The sequence below is a fragment of the Alexandromys fortis genome, unplaced genomic scaffold (assembly GCF_014885135.2).
Source record: "Alexandromys fortis isolate MF-2015 unplaced genomic scaffold, M_Fortis_MF-2015_v1.1 scaffold_141, whole genome shotgun sequence".
Taxonomy (NCBI): domain Eukaryota; kingdom Metazoa; phylum Chordata; class Mammalia; order Rodentia; family Cricetidae; genus Alexandromys; species Alexandromys fortis.
In genome coordinates, this window is record NW_026068060.1 from 1,357,818 (window position 1) to 1,378,777 (window position 20,960).

General features: G+C 49.2%; 1 protein-coding gene across 4 annotated transcripts in view; it reads right to left on the reverse strand.

The window, feature by feature from the left end:
* Atp9a (ATPase phospholipid transporting 9A (putative)) overlaps positions 1–20,960 on the reverse strand; it is a 95,914-nt gene that overhangs the window by 42,297 nt on the left and 32,657 nt on the right. For all 4 annotated transcript variants that reach the window (XM_050120180.1, XM_050120178.1, XM_050120179.1 and 1 more), the window contains exons 3-9: positions 18,692–18,805; positions 18,190–18,298; positions 10,367–10,425; positions 8,278–8,329; positions 7,380–7,474; positions 1,374–1,454; positions 540–615 (exon numbers count right to left, since the gene is read on the reverse strand). In XM_050120180.1, the coding sequence (XP_049976137.1) occupies positions 540–615; positions 1,374–1,454; positions 7,380–7,474; positions 8,278–8,329; positions 10,367–10,425; positions 18,190–18,298; positions 18,692–18,805 (586 nt within the window). The remainder of the gene's footprint in view (positions 1–539; positions 616–1,373; positions 1,455–7,379; positions 7,475–8,277; positions 8,330–10,366; positions 10,426–18,189; positions 18,299–18,691; positions 18,806–20,960) is intronic.

The following is a 20,960-nucleotide window of genomic DNA, read 5'->3' on the forward strand; positions in this document are numbered from 1 at the left end:
CACTGTGCAGCCTCCCAAGCTCAGATATGGTGACTACCATGTAGGTGTGGTTGACAGCAGGTGACATGCAGAAGCACCCAACACCCTGCATCATGCAGTATAAATCCCTGCTGCTGTGGGCTAGCCTTGGCTCACAGGCCCACTGCTCCGAGTCACCCCAGCAATCAATATCGAAGCCACCATTCCCATCTCCCTCTAGTGTTTCCAACACAGAGAACCAGCCTTCCTGGTGTTCTCCTGCCTCTGTCTCGGCAAAGAGAACAGTCCCCACAGATATAGCTTCCAACCAGAACATCCACACCACTCCAATTTTTGGTACTATGACTGAAGTGGCAATTATGGGCCGTTCCCGGCGTGGATGCTGTAGAAGGCCCACAGGCCACACGTCAGGTATTAGTTTAGGCACCCAGAGATGCTGGAGGAAGTGCGAAGCTCCATTTGACCTAAAGTTCATTTCCCAGCTGAGAGGTGATGATTCTAATTCCACAAGGGCTGGCTTCCTGGTTCAAACTCTCCCACGCTCCCTGGCCAGGCCTCACCTGATGCGATGACAGTGCCGGCCCACAGCGTGTTCTCGATGCTCAGACTCTCGCTGATTGGAGGGTCGCTGTCTTCCTGAAAAGATCAACAAACACACACACTGACAGTCGTCCATTACTTTCCATGGGATGAGGCCAGGACCCCAAAGATAACCAAGTCTGACAAGGCTAAAATCCTTTTTACAAAATGACAAATTTGAGTTGGGACTGTTGGGGACGCTAGAGGCTTGCTTGACACAGACAAGACCTGGGTTCCATCTTTAGCATCACACAAATACACCACACACACACACACACACTCACACAGACTCATACATACACTTCATACACACACATACATACACAATTAAATGTCAGTTTTGCCTGGCACGGGGATGTGTAGGTATGAAATCTCAGCATTTGAGAGGCTGAGGCAGGAGGGTCATGAGTTCAGGGCCACCCTATACTACCCAAAGAGGCCTTGCCTCAAAAAAAGAAAAGAGAAAAGGCAGGATTTTGTGGTTTGGTACATCTGTTTTGACAGGCTGGCCATGATCTCACAGCAGTCCGCCTGCCTCAACGTCCTGAGTACTGGAGTTATAAGGATGTGCTGACATGCCTCGTTAGCACAGAGGATCCTCAAGACCAGTGAGGACCCTGGGATTGTGTTGGCCTCAGAGCGAAAGTCAGTGACAACACCTGCTGCTTCAGAACTCAAGCTCAGAGCTGGGAGAACGTTCCACCTGCCAACCTTCAGGTGGGGCTTCGGTAAGGAATCTCAGACAGACAGCAGTGCGCAGCTGTGAGAACCAACTTAAGCCTCACACACTTAAGATCGGACTCAGGTCCACTCACCCTGGTGAAAGTCCCCAGGAAGTTGTGAATGTCAATGTTGGGCTCTTCAGCATACACGTAAGACCGAATCTGCAGGAGGTCCTGTTCCAGAGGGAAAACACCGGTTAAAAACAGGAGTCTGGAACCAAGATTTCAAAAGCATACGTATTTTATTCCCCCAATAGACCCTCCAAACTACAGGGCAACAAAAGGAAAAAAAAAATCTCCCTTAAGTCAGTGTAGATATTGCCATACACAAAGCCCACAGCTCCCGTGTGCACACAGACACCTGCTGACTTCTCCTACCAAGCACAAGTTACACTGCAGAGAACAGGCGGGCAAGCAGCCACGGTCTGACTCACCCCTGACCCACCCCTGACCTGTACCGCATCCCAATGGCAACAGTTGCTCTCATTTAACAAGAAGATACTAAGTATCTCCCGTGTGAGAGGCCCTGGGAGGAGCGCAAAAGGGACGTAGGAGAGCTGGGGTCCCTCAGGATGGAAATCCAAAGGAGACAGGCAGAAAATACCCAGTGCTGGCAAGGATGAGAGCGAATGGAGCCCAGTCATCAAGTACGGAAGACAGCACAGCTGCGGGAGAACAGCTTGGCGCTTCCTCAAGAAATTCCACAATTACCACAGGATTTCGGAATGCCATTTCTGGATGTACACCCAAAAGACTCAAAAGCAGGCACTCAAAGAGATACGTCTTCACCCCTGCGCATTCTTCACAAAAGCTACGAGGACTAATCAACCCAAATGTCCATCACGGAGGAATGGATAAATAAACATTATACACGCTCTCTGTAGAACGCTACTCTGCTTCAGAAAAGGAAGCAAGCCTAGCTACAAACAGGTGAGCCTTGGAGACATTGTGCCAAGCAGAAACACACACACACACGACAAAGATATGATTCCAGTTCCACAGGGCCCCAAGAGTACTGAGAGGCAGAAAGCAGTTGGCTGCTAAAGGCTGGTGAGGGAAGGGAGATCAAGAGTTCTGAAGATGGGGGCTGGTCACATTTCCTCAGTGCTGTGAATGTGTCTAATGTTCCTTACACGGGCTAAGATGGTAAAATTTAAAGAGAGTACAACACAAGTGTGCATGCCCACAGGGACCAGAAGAGTGTGTGCTCGTGCACATGTGTGTATGTGTTTACACTACATGTGTGCATGCCCACAGGGGCCTGAAGTGTATGTTTGTGTGGGTGTGTATACACACAAGTGCAAGCCCACAGAGGCCAGAAGAGCACTTCTGGGACCTGAACTCAGGTCCTCTGAGAACGCAGCAAGAGTTCTCAATGGCTGACCCATCTCTCCGGCCCCAAGGTAAATTTTACCCTACGTGTATTTTGTAATTTTTTTCAGGTAAACAAGAAAGCAACTTCAAGCAAGGAATAGGGTGAGAAAGACAAGTGTCGTGAAAGAGCTGCAGCACGGAGAAGCTGCATGGCCACGGAGGGACAAGAGCCCCGCTGAAACAGGGAGCGGTGGCAGGAGACGCACAGACAGCCGCTCATTCTCATGGGGGAAAGGGGAATTTATTTATTCTTTTAATGTGTATGTGTCTAGGTGGGAGGTATCTCTCTCTCTCTCTCTTTCTCCCCCCCCCCACATGGTGACCTCCTGAAGGAGTTGATTCTTTCCTCCTGTGGGTCCCAGGGATAGAGAGAATGACAACAAGCACTGAGCCCTCTGACCAGCCTACCATTAACTTACCGTAAATTCATTTTCTCAAGCTTTTGCTACTGAGTAATGGGATCTGCTTCCAGAGCTTGATCTCTAGAAGGTTCCTCAGACGAGGGTTCCTGGTCTTGGTCAATCGCCCACTAGTCACAGGCGCAGCCTCACACACTCAGCAACCATCTGCTGCTCACCCTTGTAGCCTTGCTCACCCAGCAAGCGTGTGTCTGTAGCAGCTATGGCCTTGCATACTTAGTGCAAGACCCAATCCCAGCCCCTTCACAGGGCTGTCGCTAACACACGTGGCCTCAGTCTCCTTACCTACCACTGCAGCTCGGAGTACAGCATATAAAACAAGATACAGAAAGGGCTACACCTGCCTCGCAGTGGAGGCCACCACCTCTCCCGGGACCCTTGAGCCGTCACTGTGCCTGGCTCTCACTTGAACACATTCATCTGATATGGCTCCTCCCTCTCCTCATCCTCTGAGCTGTTTTTCACACTTTACTCACCTCTGTGAGTGTGTGCACATGTGTCAGGCACACACGTGGAGGTCAGAAGACAGTTCTCTCCTCCCACTGTGTGGTTCCCTGAGATTGAACTCAGGTCATCAGGCTTGGCAGCATGTGCCTGTTACTTGCGGAGGGACCTCACTAGCCCTGACTTCCTCATTTCCACAAAGATCTTTAAAAACTACACTAAGATCCTGACACCTCCCCCAGAGAGCCAGGCGGAGACCCCCAAGTCCTCCAGAGGCCAGGCTGAGACCCTGAGACCCCCAGGTCCTCCAGGGCCAGGCTGAGACCACCAGGTCCTCCAGGGGCCAGGCTAAGACCCTGAGACCCCCAGATCCTCCAGGGGCCAGGCTGAGACCCTGAGACCGCCAGGTCCTCCAGGCGCCAGGCAAGCTACGGTGGTTGTGCTGCCTAAAAGTCACAGCTCCCGCCAGTGGCCACTCTGAACAATCTCTAGATTCTTTTCATTTTTCTCTCCTCGTGGTGCTGGGGACCATGACGAATGCTCGAGTACTCCCACTCTGCTCGGGGTTACCCTACTCATGCCCCTTGGAAAGTTTCTTCCCACCCCCTCCCCCACTTGCTTTTTCAAGGGAACACAGAATAGTTTATAGGGAAAGGGGAAGTAAGAGTTCTCTTACTAAATGAATCTTATTTATCTGCTTATGTATTTAGAGACAGGACCTCATGCAGCCTAGGCTGACCCACGGCTCACTATTTAAGTCAAGGATGACCTTGATCTCCTGACCTTGGGGTCTTTTCCTCCTGAGAGCTGAGACTGAGGTGTGTGCTACCATGCCTAGCCAGGTTCTGTGGTGCTGGGGATCAACCCAGGGCTTCATGCATGCCAGGTGAGCAGGCTATCAAGCCCAGCCCAGCCCAGCCCAGCCCAGCCCAATAACCCTTCCCTCAAAACAAGGACGCACTTGGAGATGGAGCAGTGCTGCTCACCTAGCTTGTGTGAGGCCCTGGGTTCAACCGAGATACAAAGAACTCAACAGACAGAGCTGCCTAGAATGTTCAGGGGTCTGAGTTTGACCCTAATAGCACACACATACACGCATGCATGCACACACCCACACATGTTTTAAAAAAACAGATGCTTTGTGATAGTCTTGTAAGATTATACAAATGTAAAAATGAATTTTTAATGATCTACATGACAATTTGAGCGATTTGAGGCTGTCGTTCCAGCATTAGGAGGTGGAGACAGAAGGGTCAAGAGTTTGAGACTGGCCTGGGCTACAAACTACAACCCTGTCTCAAAACAGTAAAAATGTACATAAATAAATAAATAAATAGTTCCACAATCAATCACTGGGGGGGCCTGGTGGCTAGTGGAGACTACTGGCTACCCCTCAGGCACTGCTCGCCCCAGGACTGATAAGGAAAGGCACCAGAGATTTCCCCACACACCACAAAGGTCCGGTCCTATCTCCAGAAACCATCACCACTGTCCTAAGTCACACATCTCTAAGAGCTCCGCTAAGGGTCTGGAATGACCGGCACCCACTTCACAGATTCTCCTCTGGAAGGACAATAAGATCTGGGGCAGAGGCTGGGAATGGGCCTCTTACTTTCTTCCATGGCTTCCCAAGCAGCTCGACTAGTTTTTTAATCAGGAATAGACTAATGGGCTCCTGGGGAAGACACCCCAGCAGATTTCTTTGTCCCTGATAGAATTCTTTCACTCTAAAACAAACAAACAACAAAACAAAACCACAAAAAACACTGGTCCTCTTGATCCCTGCAGGTCCAATGAGGCAACTACTGTTTCCCTGACAGCAGAGCCAACAGCTTTATCTATTTTCAATTCCCCAGCACAGGCCTGGGGCCAGACAAGGGCAAAGTGAGGAGGCTCTTCTGATCTGAGGCCACGGAACACTCTGGCATCTTTGCTTCCGACTCTGGCACCAAAACCTCCCGGTAATTATAGGGATCAGACTCCTTTCTCTGGGGAACTCCGACCAGGAAATAAAACACAGGCCCCATGAGATAAGAGCAGAGTCCCATCCTTGGAGTAATTCTCTCACAGGCAGAGCAGTTGCTGGAGCTTCTGGACCATGGCTAGAAACTTTCTCATTAAAAAACAAACTTCGAAAAGGACATATATGACCAACCGTGAGTATGAGGACCACGCTCATCATCACACTGATGCCACTAAGGTGCGGCACTTGCTCCTGCCCACACCTCTACACTGGCATTCCACTCAGCCACTCTAGGATGTTTGTGGGAGAACTGGACTGTGGGCATTTAAATCGGCTTGGCAGGGAGCAGTGAGATGGCTCAGTAGATACAGGCATGCATGTCCAATCCTGACACAAACATGAGTTTAGTCCCTAGGACCCACTTGGTGGCAAGTGAGACTTGACTCCCACAAGTTGTCCTGTGACTTCTATACATGGCTGTGGCGTGTGCGCCACACAAAAATACATGCACACTAAATAAATAAAAATTAAAGTTAAATTTTGTCGGCTACTGTGCCAAACCTCTAGACAGGGGCTGTGCCCTGTGGCCAACTGGTTCTATGTACGAGGGCACAGCAGGACACACTAGTCGGTGGCTACTGGAAGGGACCCTGCCTGGAAGTGCAGGGAGGGAGGGAGGGAATGCCAGGTGTGGGTGATCAGAAATGTGGGGTATATCTCAGTGGTAACACAATACCCTAGCACTGGGGGCTCCGGGTTCAATCCCGAGCACAAAGGAAATAATAGGGGAAAAAAAAAAAAAAAAAAAACAACACTCAGACAAAACCAAAATCAATACAGGCACCTGTTGGCTAGAAAGACACTTGTTCACAGAGCGATGTGACGGGCCTGCCGGGCTGACCCCTGAGAAAGAGCATCTCTCTAGAGGATGGTACAGGAACAATCCGAGGCAGTCACACACTTGAGCAAGGGGTCAGTGGTCAGAGGGGCAGCCACCGAGGTCAGAGCAGAGACCTGTGGCTGAGGACAAGGCCAAGGCCTGCTGTCCTAGTCACCGTTCTATTGCTGTGAAGAGACACCAGGACCAAGGCAACTCATAAAATGAAAGCCTTAAGTGGGGCTTGCTTACAGTTCCCGGGTTAGTCCACTATCATCACGGTGAAAGCATGGAGGCATGTATGGTCCTGGGCCCACAGCTGAGAGCTACAATCCACCGAGGCTAAGGGAGACTGGGCCTTGCATGCTTTTGAAACCTCAAAGCCCAACCTCAGTGACACACTTTCTCTGACAAGACCACACCTCCTAATCCTTCTCAAGTAGTGCCACTCCCAGGTGACTAAGCATTCCACTACAGGAGCCTATGGGGGCCACACTTTTTCAAACCACCAACACCTGCAGAACAGGCTCTCAGTATGATGAACAGCCTCTACTAACCTGTGGATCAAGACAGGGGTGGCGTATCAGAGATCCTGAATATCAGATATTTATGTTACAATTCATAACTGTAGCAAATTTACAGTTTGGATGTAGCAATGAAAACAATGTTATGGTTGGGGTCACCACAACATGAGGAACTGTATTAAGGGGTCACAGCATTAGGAAGGTTGAGAACCACTGCCCTGGGAGCTCTTAGCAGAAGGACTACATGTTAGGCCTTCCTTTACAACCCAGGAAACCAGAACCACCACCATCAGAGAAGCACTCACTCCTCATATGGGGATTGGGGCTGACTTTGGTACAATCAGTTAAGTGGAACCAACGTGACTCAAGGTTTTCCAGTTCCCCCACCAGCCTCATTTCACATGTCATGCCCCCCCCCCGGCCTCCGAGGACATCTGAGTGTGAGAACCAGGCTGTGACCTGGTTGTCAGTATACAGTTCTTGAGAGAAGCCACTCACAGCGGCCGTGGGGAGCCTCTGTGTGCAGGCCACCGGCAGGCGAAGCTTCCAGTCTGTCTCTCCATCCAGCTGGTCCGTGCGCAAGAAGCAAGATCCTACAGAGAGATGGGGCACTGTCTGATGTCTGCAACCCAAGTGTGCTTCCCTCAGCAGCTCAGGGCAGTGTCTGCTCTGCTCCCTGAAGAAATGGCCCATCAATGGCCAGAAACTCGTAAGGAAAATAGATCTCCACTTTCCACCCCTCTACAAGCTCTGGACCCAAATCCTTACTCTAGGACTAGAGCTAGGCCCTCAACTTTGTTGAGCCTTAATATGTAAAAAGAGGAGACATGTTGGCTGTTGTAACAATCCAGCAGGGTAAAGGGACAGTGGCCAGCATAGGACAATCACTCCTGTGACCATTCCCAGGCAGAGGCGTAGGCATTTCACCAGTTTGGATATTTTGTTTGAGACAGGGTCTCACTATGTACCTTATGACCTGGACACAGAGATATGCCTGCCTCTGCTTCACAAATGCAAGGTTTAAAATGTGTGACACTTGGTGGAGCACACCTTTGATCCCAGCACTCAAGAGGCAGAGGCAGAGGCAGGTGGATCTCTGTGAGTTCAAGGGCAGTTTGGTCTACAGAGTGAGTTCCAGGACAGCCAGGGCTACACAGAGAAACCCTGTCTCAAAACAAAACACATGTAATATCTGTTTTTAATGACCAAAATTTATGGACCTACAAAACACCCAAAACACTTTTAACTGTGAAGGACCCCACCCCTCTACAGAGATGCTCTGGCTCACCTGGAAGCCCCACAATGACATCTACCCTGTGACATTTCCAAACAATGATGGTGCCAAATTACCGCTGGAAAGGCCAATGGTCACTCTCGGTGTCCATCAGATGCTTACCGTTTTTCTCTGATGTCCTCAAGAAGATCATGTCGGCAGGGACCCGCTGGTTCTGAGAAATAAGAGAAGCTGTAACGTTACTGTGAACAGCCACAGGTGGGGTTTCGTCCCAGCCCACCTTTCTTTAACACCTCAGCCTCTGTCACAGCTAAGCACAGGGTTGCTTTGTCTGGAACCCGCAGCATCTTGCACACCTAGCTAGCATTTTACTAACCCTGCCAAGACGTTGTCTGGGGAAGGGGACACGGGTTCCTGAACTCGACCTTCACTTCTTAACCCGCAACCCCCACAACTTTGTCCCCATCCAGCTACAGACACTGAAGGCAGAACCCGTGAGCACTTTCTGCTGCCTCTGCCCACTCCACACCGAGCTCTGCCCTGCTCCACACTGGGCTCTGCCCCCTCCACACTGGGTTCTGCCTGCCCCATACAGGGTTCTACCCAACTACACACTGAGTTCTGCCCGCTCCACACTGGCTCTGCCCGGTCCATACTGGGCTCTGCCCACTCCACACTGGGCCTCTATCCTTTTCTGTGTATGTGTGCACGAGACTTCATGCACATTTGCACTGTGCGTGTTTTTGCATGGAGGACGGAGGTCCTTGTTTCTTTGAGACAGGACTTGTCACAGCTGAAAACTTGCTGAGCAGATTCAAATTACTGGCCAGTGAGCCCCCAGGGATCTACCTGCTACTGCCCCCAGTGCTGGGATGTGCCTCTTTTACATGGATGTCGGGGACCAAACTTGGGTCCTCATTCCCTTGTGGCAAGCGCTTTACTGATTAGCCCATCCCCCTCCTGTCTGTCTTGCAGTAGGATGTGAGAAAGTAAGGTGGCAGAAGGAACTAAAGCCATGCTCAAGATGAAGTGGAAAGGCCAGGTGAGATATATAGGCCTTTATACCGAGCAGAGGCAGGCAGCCCTGTGATTTCCCCAGTCTACACAGTAAGACCTTGTTTCAGAAACAAGTAATAAATACATACATACATGGGGGGGTGGCAGCAGCCCTGTGTGGCTGTGGCAGGAAGGAATATGACAACAGACAAAAGCTCTGACCCCAAGCGTCCCTGTTTCCCTTATATTAACCGTAAGTGCTTGAATTTAACCCTCTAACAAGTGGTACCATTCAGTTCCTACAGTGTGTGGTTTAAAAAAAAAAAAAAAGGTCCCCAAAGGGAGTGATATTATTAGGAGATGTGGCTTTATTGGAGTAGGTGTGGCCTTCTTGGAGGAAGTGTGTCACTGTGGAGGTGGGTTTTAAGGTCTCAGATACGCTTAAGCCACACAGTGAGAGAGAGAACTTCCTGTTGCCTGTGAGGATGTAGGACTCTCAGCTCCTTCTCCCATCACCATGTCTGCCTGCATGCTGCCATGCTCCCTGCCATGACGATAATGAACTAAGCCTCTGAACTGTAAGCCAGCCCCAATTAAATGTTTTCCTTTATAAGACTTGCAGTGGTCATGGTGTCTCTTCACAGCAACAGAAACCCTAAGACACAGGGTAAGACAGGACCTTTTTCTGACCTGACCAAATATGACCCCAGACTCTAGACCCACGTCAGACCTCACACCTTCCAAATATGCACAGACAACAGGCCCGCCAGTGTTTGTTCAGTGAAAAGTATAACACAGACTTTTGATATTCTTGTCCCTCTGTACCCCATCCCCACTCCCCTACTCTTGGCAGGCTCCAGGAGTCAGGATATGCAGGTTAACAGTTCAACAAAGCAAATTCAATAAATATTTTTAAGTGCCAATGTGGCAAACTGACTAACAAAAAAGACATCATGATTAAGTGGGGTTCTTTCTGAACCCCCCAAACAAACATACCAAGCAGAAAACCAAATGAATGCTGTGTTTATCATTACAGGCAGGGCTCCTGGCTCCCCAGTACATAGGCACCTTGGGGAACTCTTTGTGTCTGTCTCATGGGACAGAAGTTTTTCTCCCCATAGCATCCCAAAGAGTTTCTTTCATCAGTCTACCTAATGCAGAGAACACAGGCAGGGCTCTCCCCACCGTGGATCACTCCCCATTCACCGGCTCCCAGTGATGCCTGGCCCCTAAGAAGCTTCCAGACTCCACTCACCTTTTCCACAAGGATGAGATCCCCCACCTGGATGTTTGAACTCTTCACCTTCACAGTCCCTGCAAGATAACAAACCAATACTCCCTCGTCATCAATACTCCCTCATCACCAATACTCCCTCATCACCAATACTCCCTCATCACCAATACTCCCTCGTCACCAATACTCCCTCGTCACCAATACTCCCTCGTCACCAATACTCCCTCGTCACCAATACTCCCTCGTCACCAATACTCCCTCATCACCAATACTCCCTCATCACTGTCTCCAGCAATCTAGATCAGTATCCCTCACCCTGTGGGTTGTGACCCCTTCATGGCTGAACAATTCTTTCTCAGGGGTCACCTAACACCATCATAAAACACATAAATTTACATCACAATTCATAACAGTAGCAAAATTAGTCATGAAGTAGCAACAAAATTAATGTTATGGTTGGGGTCACCATAACATGAGGAACTGTATTAAAGGGTCGCAGCCTTAGGAAGGTTGAGAACCACTGCTTTAGATTCTACCAGGTAGTAAGACAGACGAGTGCCCACCTCCCGCTTCCGGCTTCTACCTCACCAAGAGGAGGTCTGCCAGTGGCCCCAGTGGCTCCAGAAACCCAGGCTCTGGTTCACAGATACCAGAACTCAGGCCCTTCAGGAAAGACGGGCTGTCCCTGCCGCAGCTCATCATTTCTAAATCAACCAGTGCCACGACACAGTTATTATTCACCAGGAGGTTAATAAATCGTCAAGATAAAATGCACAGGGCAGGGGAGACCACTCAGTGGGTCCTCACAGGAGGACCCAAGTTCCATCCCTAAAACCTATGTAAAAGCCTGAAAGATGATCTGCCAATAAGAGCAGTTGCTGTTCCCTCAGAGGTGAAGTTCAGTTCCTAGCAATCACAGCTCATAACTGCCTGCCATTCCAGCTCTGGAGAGACAAGATGTCCTCTTCTGATCTCTTCCAGTGCCTGCACACCTATCTCACACACTCACGCAAATAAAAAATAAAACCTAAAACAACAACAAAAACAAGTATGACATTCTTTTATCTGTAATCCCAGTGCTGGGAGGGGGCGGAGACAGGAGCTGACCCCAGGGCTCACTCACCAGCCAGCTCCAGGTTCAGCAAGACCTGTAGCAAGAGAATCAGGCCATGAGAGCAGACCCTGCTTTCCTCCTGCGCATGCTCACCAAACATTATCCAGAGCTCACCTCTTCGGCATACTCACCAAACACTGTCCCCAAACAGAGCTCGCTACAAAACTTCTAAACCCTGATACAACACAAACGATGCAAGTAGCTATTGGGTTATTGCTTGGAGGAAGGGAAGATCAACCCTGTACCTGCTTACTACAAAAGTAACCTCGGGACCCTAAGAGTGGACACACATCCATCAGCACCAGCAACAATGTATCACTAAAGTCCCGAGGCAGGCGCCAGCACACACATAAATATAACAGTTCTTTTCTTTTTTAAAAAAGGCCAGGAATGATGGCCTACAAATTTAATCTCAGCACTTGGGAGGTGGAGGCAGCGGGACTCTGGGAGTTCAAGGCAAGCCTGGTCTACAGAGTGAATCCTGTCTCAAAATAAACAAAAGCAGCACATCCTTTTGATCCAGGGTTGGGTCATTCCAGAGACGGATAAATTGCAGCTCCACCAGGGGGCACCAGCAAAGGAAGACAGTAGCCTTCCAGGACTCCAGGCCCAGAGCTGTGGTGTCTTAGATCTTAGCCCAGTCCACCATGGCTCCAGTGAACTTCTCCTTAGGCGCACACTCATTCCAGCTTTACCAAACTTAGATTTATATTGTCTTCACTTTTATTACCAAAATATATGCCAACGGCCTGACTCAAATGGCCACACCTGGGTCCAGAGCTTAGCCACCAACGGTGAGGCCTAACTTACTACTAAGCTGTTAGCCATGGATGTGTGTGTGTGTGTGTGTGTGTGTGTGTGTGAGAGAGAGAGAGAGAGAGACAGAGACAGAGATAGACAGAGACAGAGAGAGAGACAGAAACAGAGAGACAGACAGAAACAGAGACAGACAGAGACAGAGACAGAGAGAGCAAGAGAGAGAGAGAGAGAGAGAGAGAGAGATTGACAGAGAACAGGATGGAGCTCTCACAGGTTTTACAGGGATTCACTCTGGTAATGCTGAGACTTATTTCTAAATCCTTCACACCTTTTCTTTTTACAATAAACATGAGGGAGGTTGCTTTTCTAACTCAAAAATTTTAAATGCCCAGGTCCACACCCAATCCTGACTTAAACCAGTTCATTTAAACTCTGTCTCCATCAATCCATTTATTCTACCTCAGCAAAACTTCATTTAATTTAGCAGGTTTGCAGTTACTAGGTCTCCCCAACAGGTTAATCCTTCGTGCAAACAATACCTGGCCCAACAAGCAAGATCTCAAGGGGACCACAGGACCCATACATGGCTAGGATACTTGTATTGTGTCAAGCAATCAAGCAATTGTTACAGGGATTGTGACAAGCATTTTGTCATTGTTTTAGGGTTTTATTTGCTTCCTTTTTTTTTTTTTTTTTTTTTTTTTTTTTTTTTTTTTTTTTTTTTTTTTTTTTTTTTGGTGTGGGGGAATGAGTCACAGGTCAATATCTTCAAGAGAACCCCAGGACAGAAAAGATAGATCAATGGTTAAGAGCACTGACTGCTCGTCCAGAAGACTAGGGCTCTATTCCCAGTACCCTTATGGTGGCTCACAGCCATCTGTTAACCCCAGTTCCAACGGGTCCACGCCCTCTTCCAGCCTCCATAGGCACGGCACACATGTGGTGCACAGACATATAAGCAGGCCAAACACTCATACACATAAAATAAAAACATCAAAAATAAATAAAAAGAAAGATATCCCTAGATCCACACCTGTTACATTAGTGTGGATGCCAAGCATAAAACTTGGATTTGCCTCATACATGGTGGTGTCTGTGTGTGTGTGTGCAGGGGGGGTGCACACACGCACATGTGTGGGGGCTGGATAACAACTTTCAGATTGGTTTTCTCCTTCCGCTGTATGAATCCTGGGGACAGAACTCAAACTGCCAAGTTTGGTGACAAGAGCCTTTATGCACTTAGTCCTCTCACCTGCCCTATTTTACAAGCCACTGAAATACAAGGATTGGGGTAGACTGAGGCTGACTCCTGGAACGAAAGGCAATTTAGAACCTATGACTCCTAATTGTGTATCAACCACTGTCTTCCAGAAATGTTCATAAAACAGGAGGAGGGTGGGACAGGAAGAGGAGAAACAGAGCAAAAAGCATGGAAGCAGTCGGGGCCTGAGCTGAAAATCCTTAACTAAGGGCCAACGAGATGGCTCAGTGAGTAAAGGTGCCTGCTGCCAAGTGTATAATCAGACTTTAATCTTGGGGATCCACATGGAAGGAGAGAACGAATCCCTAAAAGTTGTACTCTAACCTCAACACACACACACAAACACACACGTTTTTATGCTTAAATTTAAAACAGAATCTGCATTTTTTTTTTTTTGTACTGAGCCTTGCCTACTCTCCAGCAGGCTCAAGAGAAGATAACAAAATGCAAAAGCATTGTCCTCAGAAAGCAGCCTGAGAAGTGAAGACCTGGGATCTGCATTTTCCCCTCCAGAGTCCTGTACCCAGCATCCACTGCCAGGCTCTAAGACGTCTCCACACGTGCATTTAGTTTATTTTGTGTATGTAGGTAGGTACTGCATGTATGTGTAGGTACTGTGTGTGTGTGTGTGTGTGTGTGTGTGTGTGTGTGTGTGTAAGTACTTGTGTGTCACAGCGTGAGTGTGGAAGTCAGAGGGCAACTTAAAGGCACTGGTTCTCTTCCTCCACCATGTGGACCGAGGAGCTCGGACCCGGGTCATCAGGCTTGGCAGCAATGCCTTCCTCACTGACATCTTGCCAGCCCCAAGGCCCTGAGGCTTTCCTAGTGCATTGGTGGAGACTCCAGCAGAGGCTGAAATGAGATGCTTACAAACGTGGTGAGGAAAATTCTCCAGACACATCCCTGACCATTAACCAGCTTCTGAGAACGGCCCCACCCAGTCTCACCACCCCTCCCCAGCAGGCTTGCAGTCAGTTTACAAGAGGGGACCAACGGCCAATGGGCACAGCTGTTTATTTCTACAGCGCTGGACCCCAAGCTTTTCATAAGCAAACCAACGGACCCGAGCTCACCTTTCATGGATGACAGCTCCAGAATAAGAACCTTCTGTCTCCGCGGCGGGGAGATGCCAGATGTTTCCTTGGACGGCAGCAGGCAATGCCTGCACACACTCCATCCCTCCCCCACAAGGGGAACCTTAAACAAGTTTCAAGGCACCGGGCCGTGGGGGCCAGGTTTTTGACCCTGAACACCTCGAGTTACAATTCTATTTTTCACAGTGAGAGCAGGGCAAGGCCTGCTGCTGTGGGCTGGCCTCATCGGCCCTGGCTAATGGATTACTCTCTAATCTAACCGTGCCAGTGACGAGCTGTAAATTCCACTCATGTGTACGTTTCCTGGGGCTGACATCAGAACACCTCCGCAGGCCCCAGTTCAGAGGCGTAAAGGTGAAATTTCATATTCAAATATCAGCAGCTCCAAGGCCCAGGGAAAGGCTCACTTGAACAACAAGCCAGGGGGAAAGTGTGGCCATAAAGCACCTCTGTTTAACTCTGTCAGGAGAGAGACAGAGACAGAGAGAGGAGGGGAGGGGGGAAGGAAAGCAGAAGGCTAGAGCTGAAATGTTGTCAGCTCACACTCAAGTCATAGAGACTTCTCAGTGAACATATCAATGGTCAACACCAGCAGGCAATGTCTCCAAACAACAAACAGGCTGACAGGAAGCAGTTTGGGGGGAAATGAGCAGGGCAGGAGGTGGGGAGATGGCTCAGCAGGTGAAGACGCTTGTTGCCACACCTGTCCTGAGCTCAAGTCTCAGGACCCCACGGTGAAAGATGAGAACTCCCCTGTATGGTCCTGATTTCCACAGGCGTGCCAGGTGCTCATGTACACCGTTTCTACACACAGACAGAGTCTCTTTGTGTAGCCCTGGCTGTCCTGGAACTCTCTGTAGACCAGGCTGGCCTCAGACTCAGAGATTTGCCTGCCTCTGTCTCCAGCACGCACCACCACCACTGCCCAGCTGACTATGCAACTTTAATGTGAGATACTGGTCAGTTTTTCCACTGAACAATGGATCCATTTACCACTGAATTACAGTAAATATTAAATATTAGCAAAGAAAAAACTGAAGCATCACTTTGCGTCTGTCAGACTTTATGAAAAAATCTGTGCTAAGTCTGTCTGAAGCCCTATCCTAGAGGATTTCTGCTGCAGGAGTTTTAGTATTGAATATCAAGAAGACCATCTCGAGGGCCAGCAGCCTGGCTTGACTAGTAAAGCACTCTATGCAAGCCTGACATCCTGGGTTCGATCTCCACCCCACCACACACACAACAGACACTAATAACTAAACTAGTTATGAAGAAGGTGGATCTATGTGAGTTCATGCCTGGTCTACATGGTGAAATCCCCCCAAAAATGTTTTAATTTAAAAAAAAAACCACTTAATTCCATATTCAGTCATTAAACAGTCTAGACTTCAGCTAACGATGAACTGAACAAGTTCCCATTAACGACTGCATCCCTTCGTGCTGATGACAGCCAATGGGACAGGACTTCCTAAAGACGTGCAGAGTACCCGGGTCAGAGGAGCGGCATTCCCAAGCCTAGGGACCAGCCAGAGGAGTTTGGAGATCGAACTGAAAAAGGAGGTCTTCGGAGGAAGATGCGCTCACCGACCACGGGCACTCTGCAGTTTATAGTGCTCACGGGACACTGCAGAGTGGGAGACCCGAGAGAACAGGGCTCGAGAGGCAAGGGACCATGTTTGGTATACAGCACAGCCCTAAAGAGACTGAAGGCTCGAGAGTGTGCACACTCCACACAGGCCTCTGGTGTGCCATCTGCCCAGATGTCCCCAGCAGGAGTGAGGCCAGAATGCTCATTACACCTCTGCTTGCACCGATTCGAGACTAATGACCTCGGCTTCACTTAGCCGTTCGTGCTGAGTTAGTCGGGAAGGGAGGCCCATATGAAGAACCAAGTACTCACCTGTGAAAATGCAAGCCCTAGCCCGTGCCTCTCACACCCCCAACCTGTGTCTCTCACCCCCTCACATGTACACACCCCTCTAGCCCGTGTCTCTCATCCTACCTCACAGGCACAACCCCCCAAAGAATTAAACTTCTGCTATAAAAATATAAAATTAAGGGCTGGAGAGATGGCTCAGTGGTTAAGAGCATTGCCTGCTCTTCCAAAGGTCCTGAGTTCAATTCCCAGCAACCACATGGTGGCTCACAACCATCTGTAAAGAGGTCTGGCGCCCTCTTCTGGCCTTCAGGCATACAGACAGAATATTGTATACAAAATAAAAAAAAAATAAATATTAAAAAAAAGAGTAGTGTTCTAAAAAAAAATAAAATTAAATTAAAAGGTCTCAAGAACTCATTTGAGCACGCACGTGCATGTACACACACATATGAAAAGAAAAATGTAAAAACTTGAGATCAGCCAAGCGGTGGTGGTGCACGCCTTTAATCCCAGTACTCTGGAGGCAGAGGCAGGTGGATCTCTGTGAGTTCGAGGCCAGCCTGGTCTACAAGAGCTAGTTCCAGGACAGGAACCAAAAAGCTATGGAGAAACCGTCTTGAAAAATCAAAAAAAAAAAACCTTGAGATCAAGAGCTCCCTGCACACTAGCATTAGGGCTGTGCACACAGGAGCGGCTGAGCTCATCACACGCCAAAGCTCCCTTGACTCGCACAATACCGTGCCCCTGACCTAAAGGGGGAAGCCTTATATTCAGGCAGGCCTGGGTTGCATCCTCAGCTCTGCCTTACCTCATTCTGCCCTCTTGAACACAATGTTTTCCTTTATTCTAGAACCTCGATCATAGCATGAGCAATGGGTAAGAAAGAGGAAACTCTCCCCTCCCACCCACAACAGCTCCTCGGAGTCCCTTAGAACAGCAGACAAGGCCTGTACTGCAGCCTGGTTGGCTTTGGGCCCCCTTGTCTCCCTTCCTGCCTGTGCCGCCCTCGGTATGGAAGCTTCCCGATCTCAGAACTGACCTTCCAACAGCCTCTGGGCCTCACTGGCTCTGTCCTACCCTCAACCTGTTGTTACTTTTGTAAACACTTTTTGTTTGTGAGACAGTCTTACTCTGTAGCCCTGTATGACCCGGAGCTCAATACGTAGACCGGGCTGCCTCCTTGATGCTGGGATCATGGCACATGCTGTCACTCCTGGATTTTCACGGCAGCTCAGGGGTCAAGCTCAGGTCCTCCTGCTTGCAAGGGAAGCACTTTATTGACTTACCTACGCCCCCAGCTCCTAAATGATGTTTTTACAAGTTGTTCAGGGGCCAGCAGGTAAAGGCACTTGTCACCAAGCCTAGGAACCTGACATTGATCCCAGGGACCCACAGGGTAGAAGTAGAGAAATGGCTTCTGCAAGCTGCTCCCTGACCTCCATATGCACACATCATACACCCCACACACACACCAACACGCACATGCACGATAAATAAATATAAAAATAAGGCCGCTCAGGATCACATGAACGGGACGCTCCCTGCTTCTCAGCCAGTGAAGGGAAGGGAAAGGTGAGCCAGTGAGTGAGGACGACAGGACTAACTCTCAGGAGCACAATGGCAGTGGCCAGAACTTGTCCTCTAGCGTCTGAGCAAGCTTCACAAGGCTGGACCTACAACTCTGCTCCCCCGGCTGTCTGCAGCAGTGGCCAAGTTACCAGCACTGCCCAGGCTGACCTCGTGACGTGAGCCGACTGTAGACCTGGGAGTTCACCTCCTTGTCCCGCAGGTAGCATCGGATCTCCTCCACTGCCTCACGGATGATGGTGACAGCCAGCACGAAGCCCTGCCGAGAGAAGGGACGAGGTGACCCTGCTGAGACCAACTGTAGTCTCCCATACTTGGGGCAAAGTGACAGACCAACCACCATCTGTGAGGAACGAGAGTTTGTCTGCACTCTGCCACTCAAATCTAGAACCACACCACAAAGAGCAAGCGTTTTCCTGGCTGAAACAGGGCCATGGAGTCGACAGCTGAATGAACATCTGGGGCACCTAACTGGCTCTGCTGCAGTTGGATCCTGACAGTGCCTGACCTGCAGCTAAATACTAAAGATGGGATAACCCAGCATGTTGGCTTAAGAGCAACATGTCCCTTAAAAAGCCACTGTGCAGGCCCAGATGCCCAGGGGACAGAAACAAGAACTTTCCGTCTGCAAACCAGAGGCTGAACTACTCACCAGTGGAACCCAGTAGGTATAGAGGGCGCCGAGTCTCATCTCGGGGACGAACTGGGAGCAGGCGAGAAGCAAGAAGTAGAAGTTGAAGAAGTATCTGAACTGGCTGAAGAGCACCTGGAAAGGTGAGCAGGCGACATTAGCACCTTCTAGGTGTGGTAGCTGGGCAGGCTCAGAGGGAGGGCAGAGGGCAAAGCACCCCTGCAGAGAAGGCAGCTGACAAGCTGCCTACATAAACAAGGACTAAGCAGTCCTGTGTGCTCTAGGAAGGCAGATATGAGCAAGAGAAATAACAGCTGCAGAGGCTGGGGTGTGGCTCAGTGGGGAGAGCTGTGGGTTGTCGATGTCCATACACCCCACCCCCGCCACATGCATGACATCTTGGACTCCAATCCCAGCACCGGATAAACTCGGTGTGGTGGTGCACGCCTAGAATGTCAACACCAGGGAGCCAGAGGCGGGAGGGTTATCCTTGGCTACCTAGGAAGTGGTATCTAGCCTGTCTCAAAAAGAAAATTGCGAATGCAAGACACAGAGAAGGTAATGGGGACGATCACACAGGGGATACTACTATGCCCATCGGATTCTGAGAGTTTCATTGTGGTTGTGTGTGTGTGTATGTGTGTGTATATACCATGTGAGTACAGGAATCGGCTCTCTCCTCCCACCACATTGGTCATAGGGAGGGACAGAACTAAGGCCCTCAGACTTGGCAGCACAGGCCTTAACCACTGAGCCATCCCTGGTTCATATCTTATTTCCCTTCTAGTTTTGTTTTTGGAGACTGGGTCACTCTATGTAACCTAGAACTAGCTATGTAGACCAGGCTGACCTCGAACTCACAGAGATCCGCCTGCCTCTGCCTCCAAGTGCTGGGATTAAAGGCCCGTGCCACATACCCAATACTGTTTTATTTCTTAAACTATGTATTTTAGAAGTACATCTGGCAACACAAAACTCTGTTTGGAAAAGGATTCTAGTGAGAGACCATTATGCTGTAATTTGAAGGCAAAAATTATGTCCATCCATGGGATTTATCCCAGCACTTGAGAGACAGAGGCAAGTGGATCTCTGTGAGTTCGAGGCCAGCCTGGCCTACAAAACGAGTTCCAGGACAGCCAGGGCTACACAGAGAAACCCTGTCTCCAAAAAAATTAAAAAAACAAAACTGAAATTATGTCCACCAATGGGATTTTAAAATTGCATTTCTTTATTTTATTAAAGGGGGCAGTGCACACCATGATGGTACACATGTAGAGATCAGAAGGCAAAATGCAGAAGTCAGTTTGCTTTCTCTTCCATGTAGGTCAGAACTTGGGTTCTCAGGCCTGGCAGCAAGCGCCTCCACCCACTGAGCCATCCCATCTGGCTTCCATGGTAAAAAAAATTTAGGGGCTTTTTTGTTTATTTGTTTGTTTTTCGAGACAGGGTTTCTCTGTGTAGCCTTGGCTGTCCTGGAGCTCTGTAAACCAGACTGGCCTAGAATTCACAGAAATCCACCTGCCTCTGCCTCCCAAGTGTGGGACTAAAGGTGTGAGCCACCACTGTCAGCTAGAAGTTTAGGTTTCTACGTTTGCCTGTTGAGAACTCTCAGCTCCTTCTCCAGCACCGTGTCTGCCTGTATGCTGCCATGATAATGGATTGAACCTGTGAACACTAAGCTACCCCATTAAATGTTTTCCTTCACACGAGTTGTCGTGGCCACAGTGTCCCTTCACAATAGAAATCTTAATTAAGACTAGCCTCTCTTTGTAATCCTGGCTGTCCTCTAACTCACAGAAATCTCCTGCCTCAGCTTCCCAAGTGCTATAGTTAAAGGTGTGCTCCACACCTGACCCACAATTGAAGTTTTTTAATATTTATTTATTTATTTATAATATTTATTATTTATTTATTTATTCGAGACAGGGTTTCTCTGTAGCTTTGGTGCCTGTCCCAGTATTAGCTCTTGTAGATCAGGCTGGCCTTGAACTCCCAGAGATCCGCCTGCCTCTGCCTCCAGAGTGCTGGGATTAAAGGCGTGCGCCACCACCGCCCGGCTTTAATTTTTATTTTTTAAATCTACTCGTTTTATTTTATGTGTGTTTTGCCTGCATGCAGATCTGGACCATACGTGTGCTTGGTACCCAAGGAGGCCAGAAGAGGGCGCTGGGGCTGCTGGAACTGGAGCTAAGCGTGGTTGTAAACTGCTTAAGTAGGTGCTGGGAACTGAACCCAGGTCCTCTGCATGAGCAACAAGGTCTCTAAGGCACTGTCCCCTTCCCACAGTAGA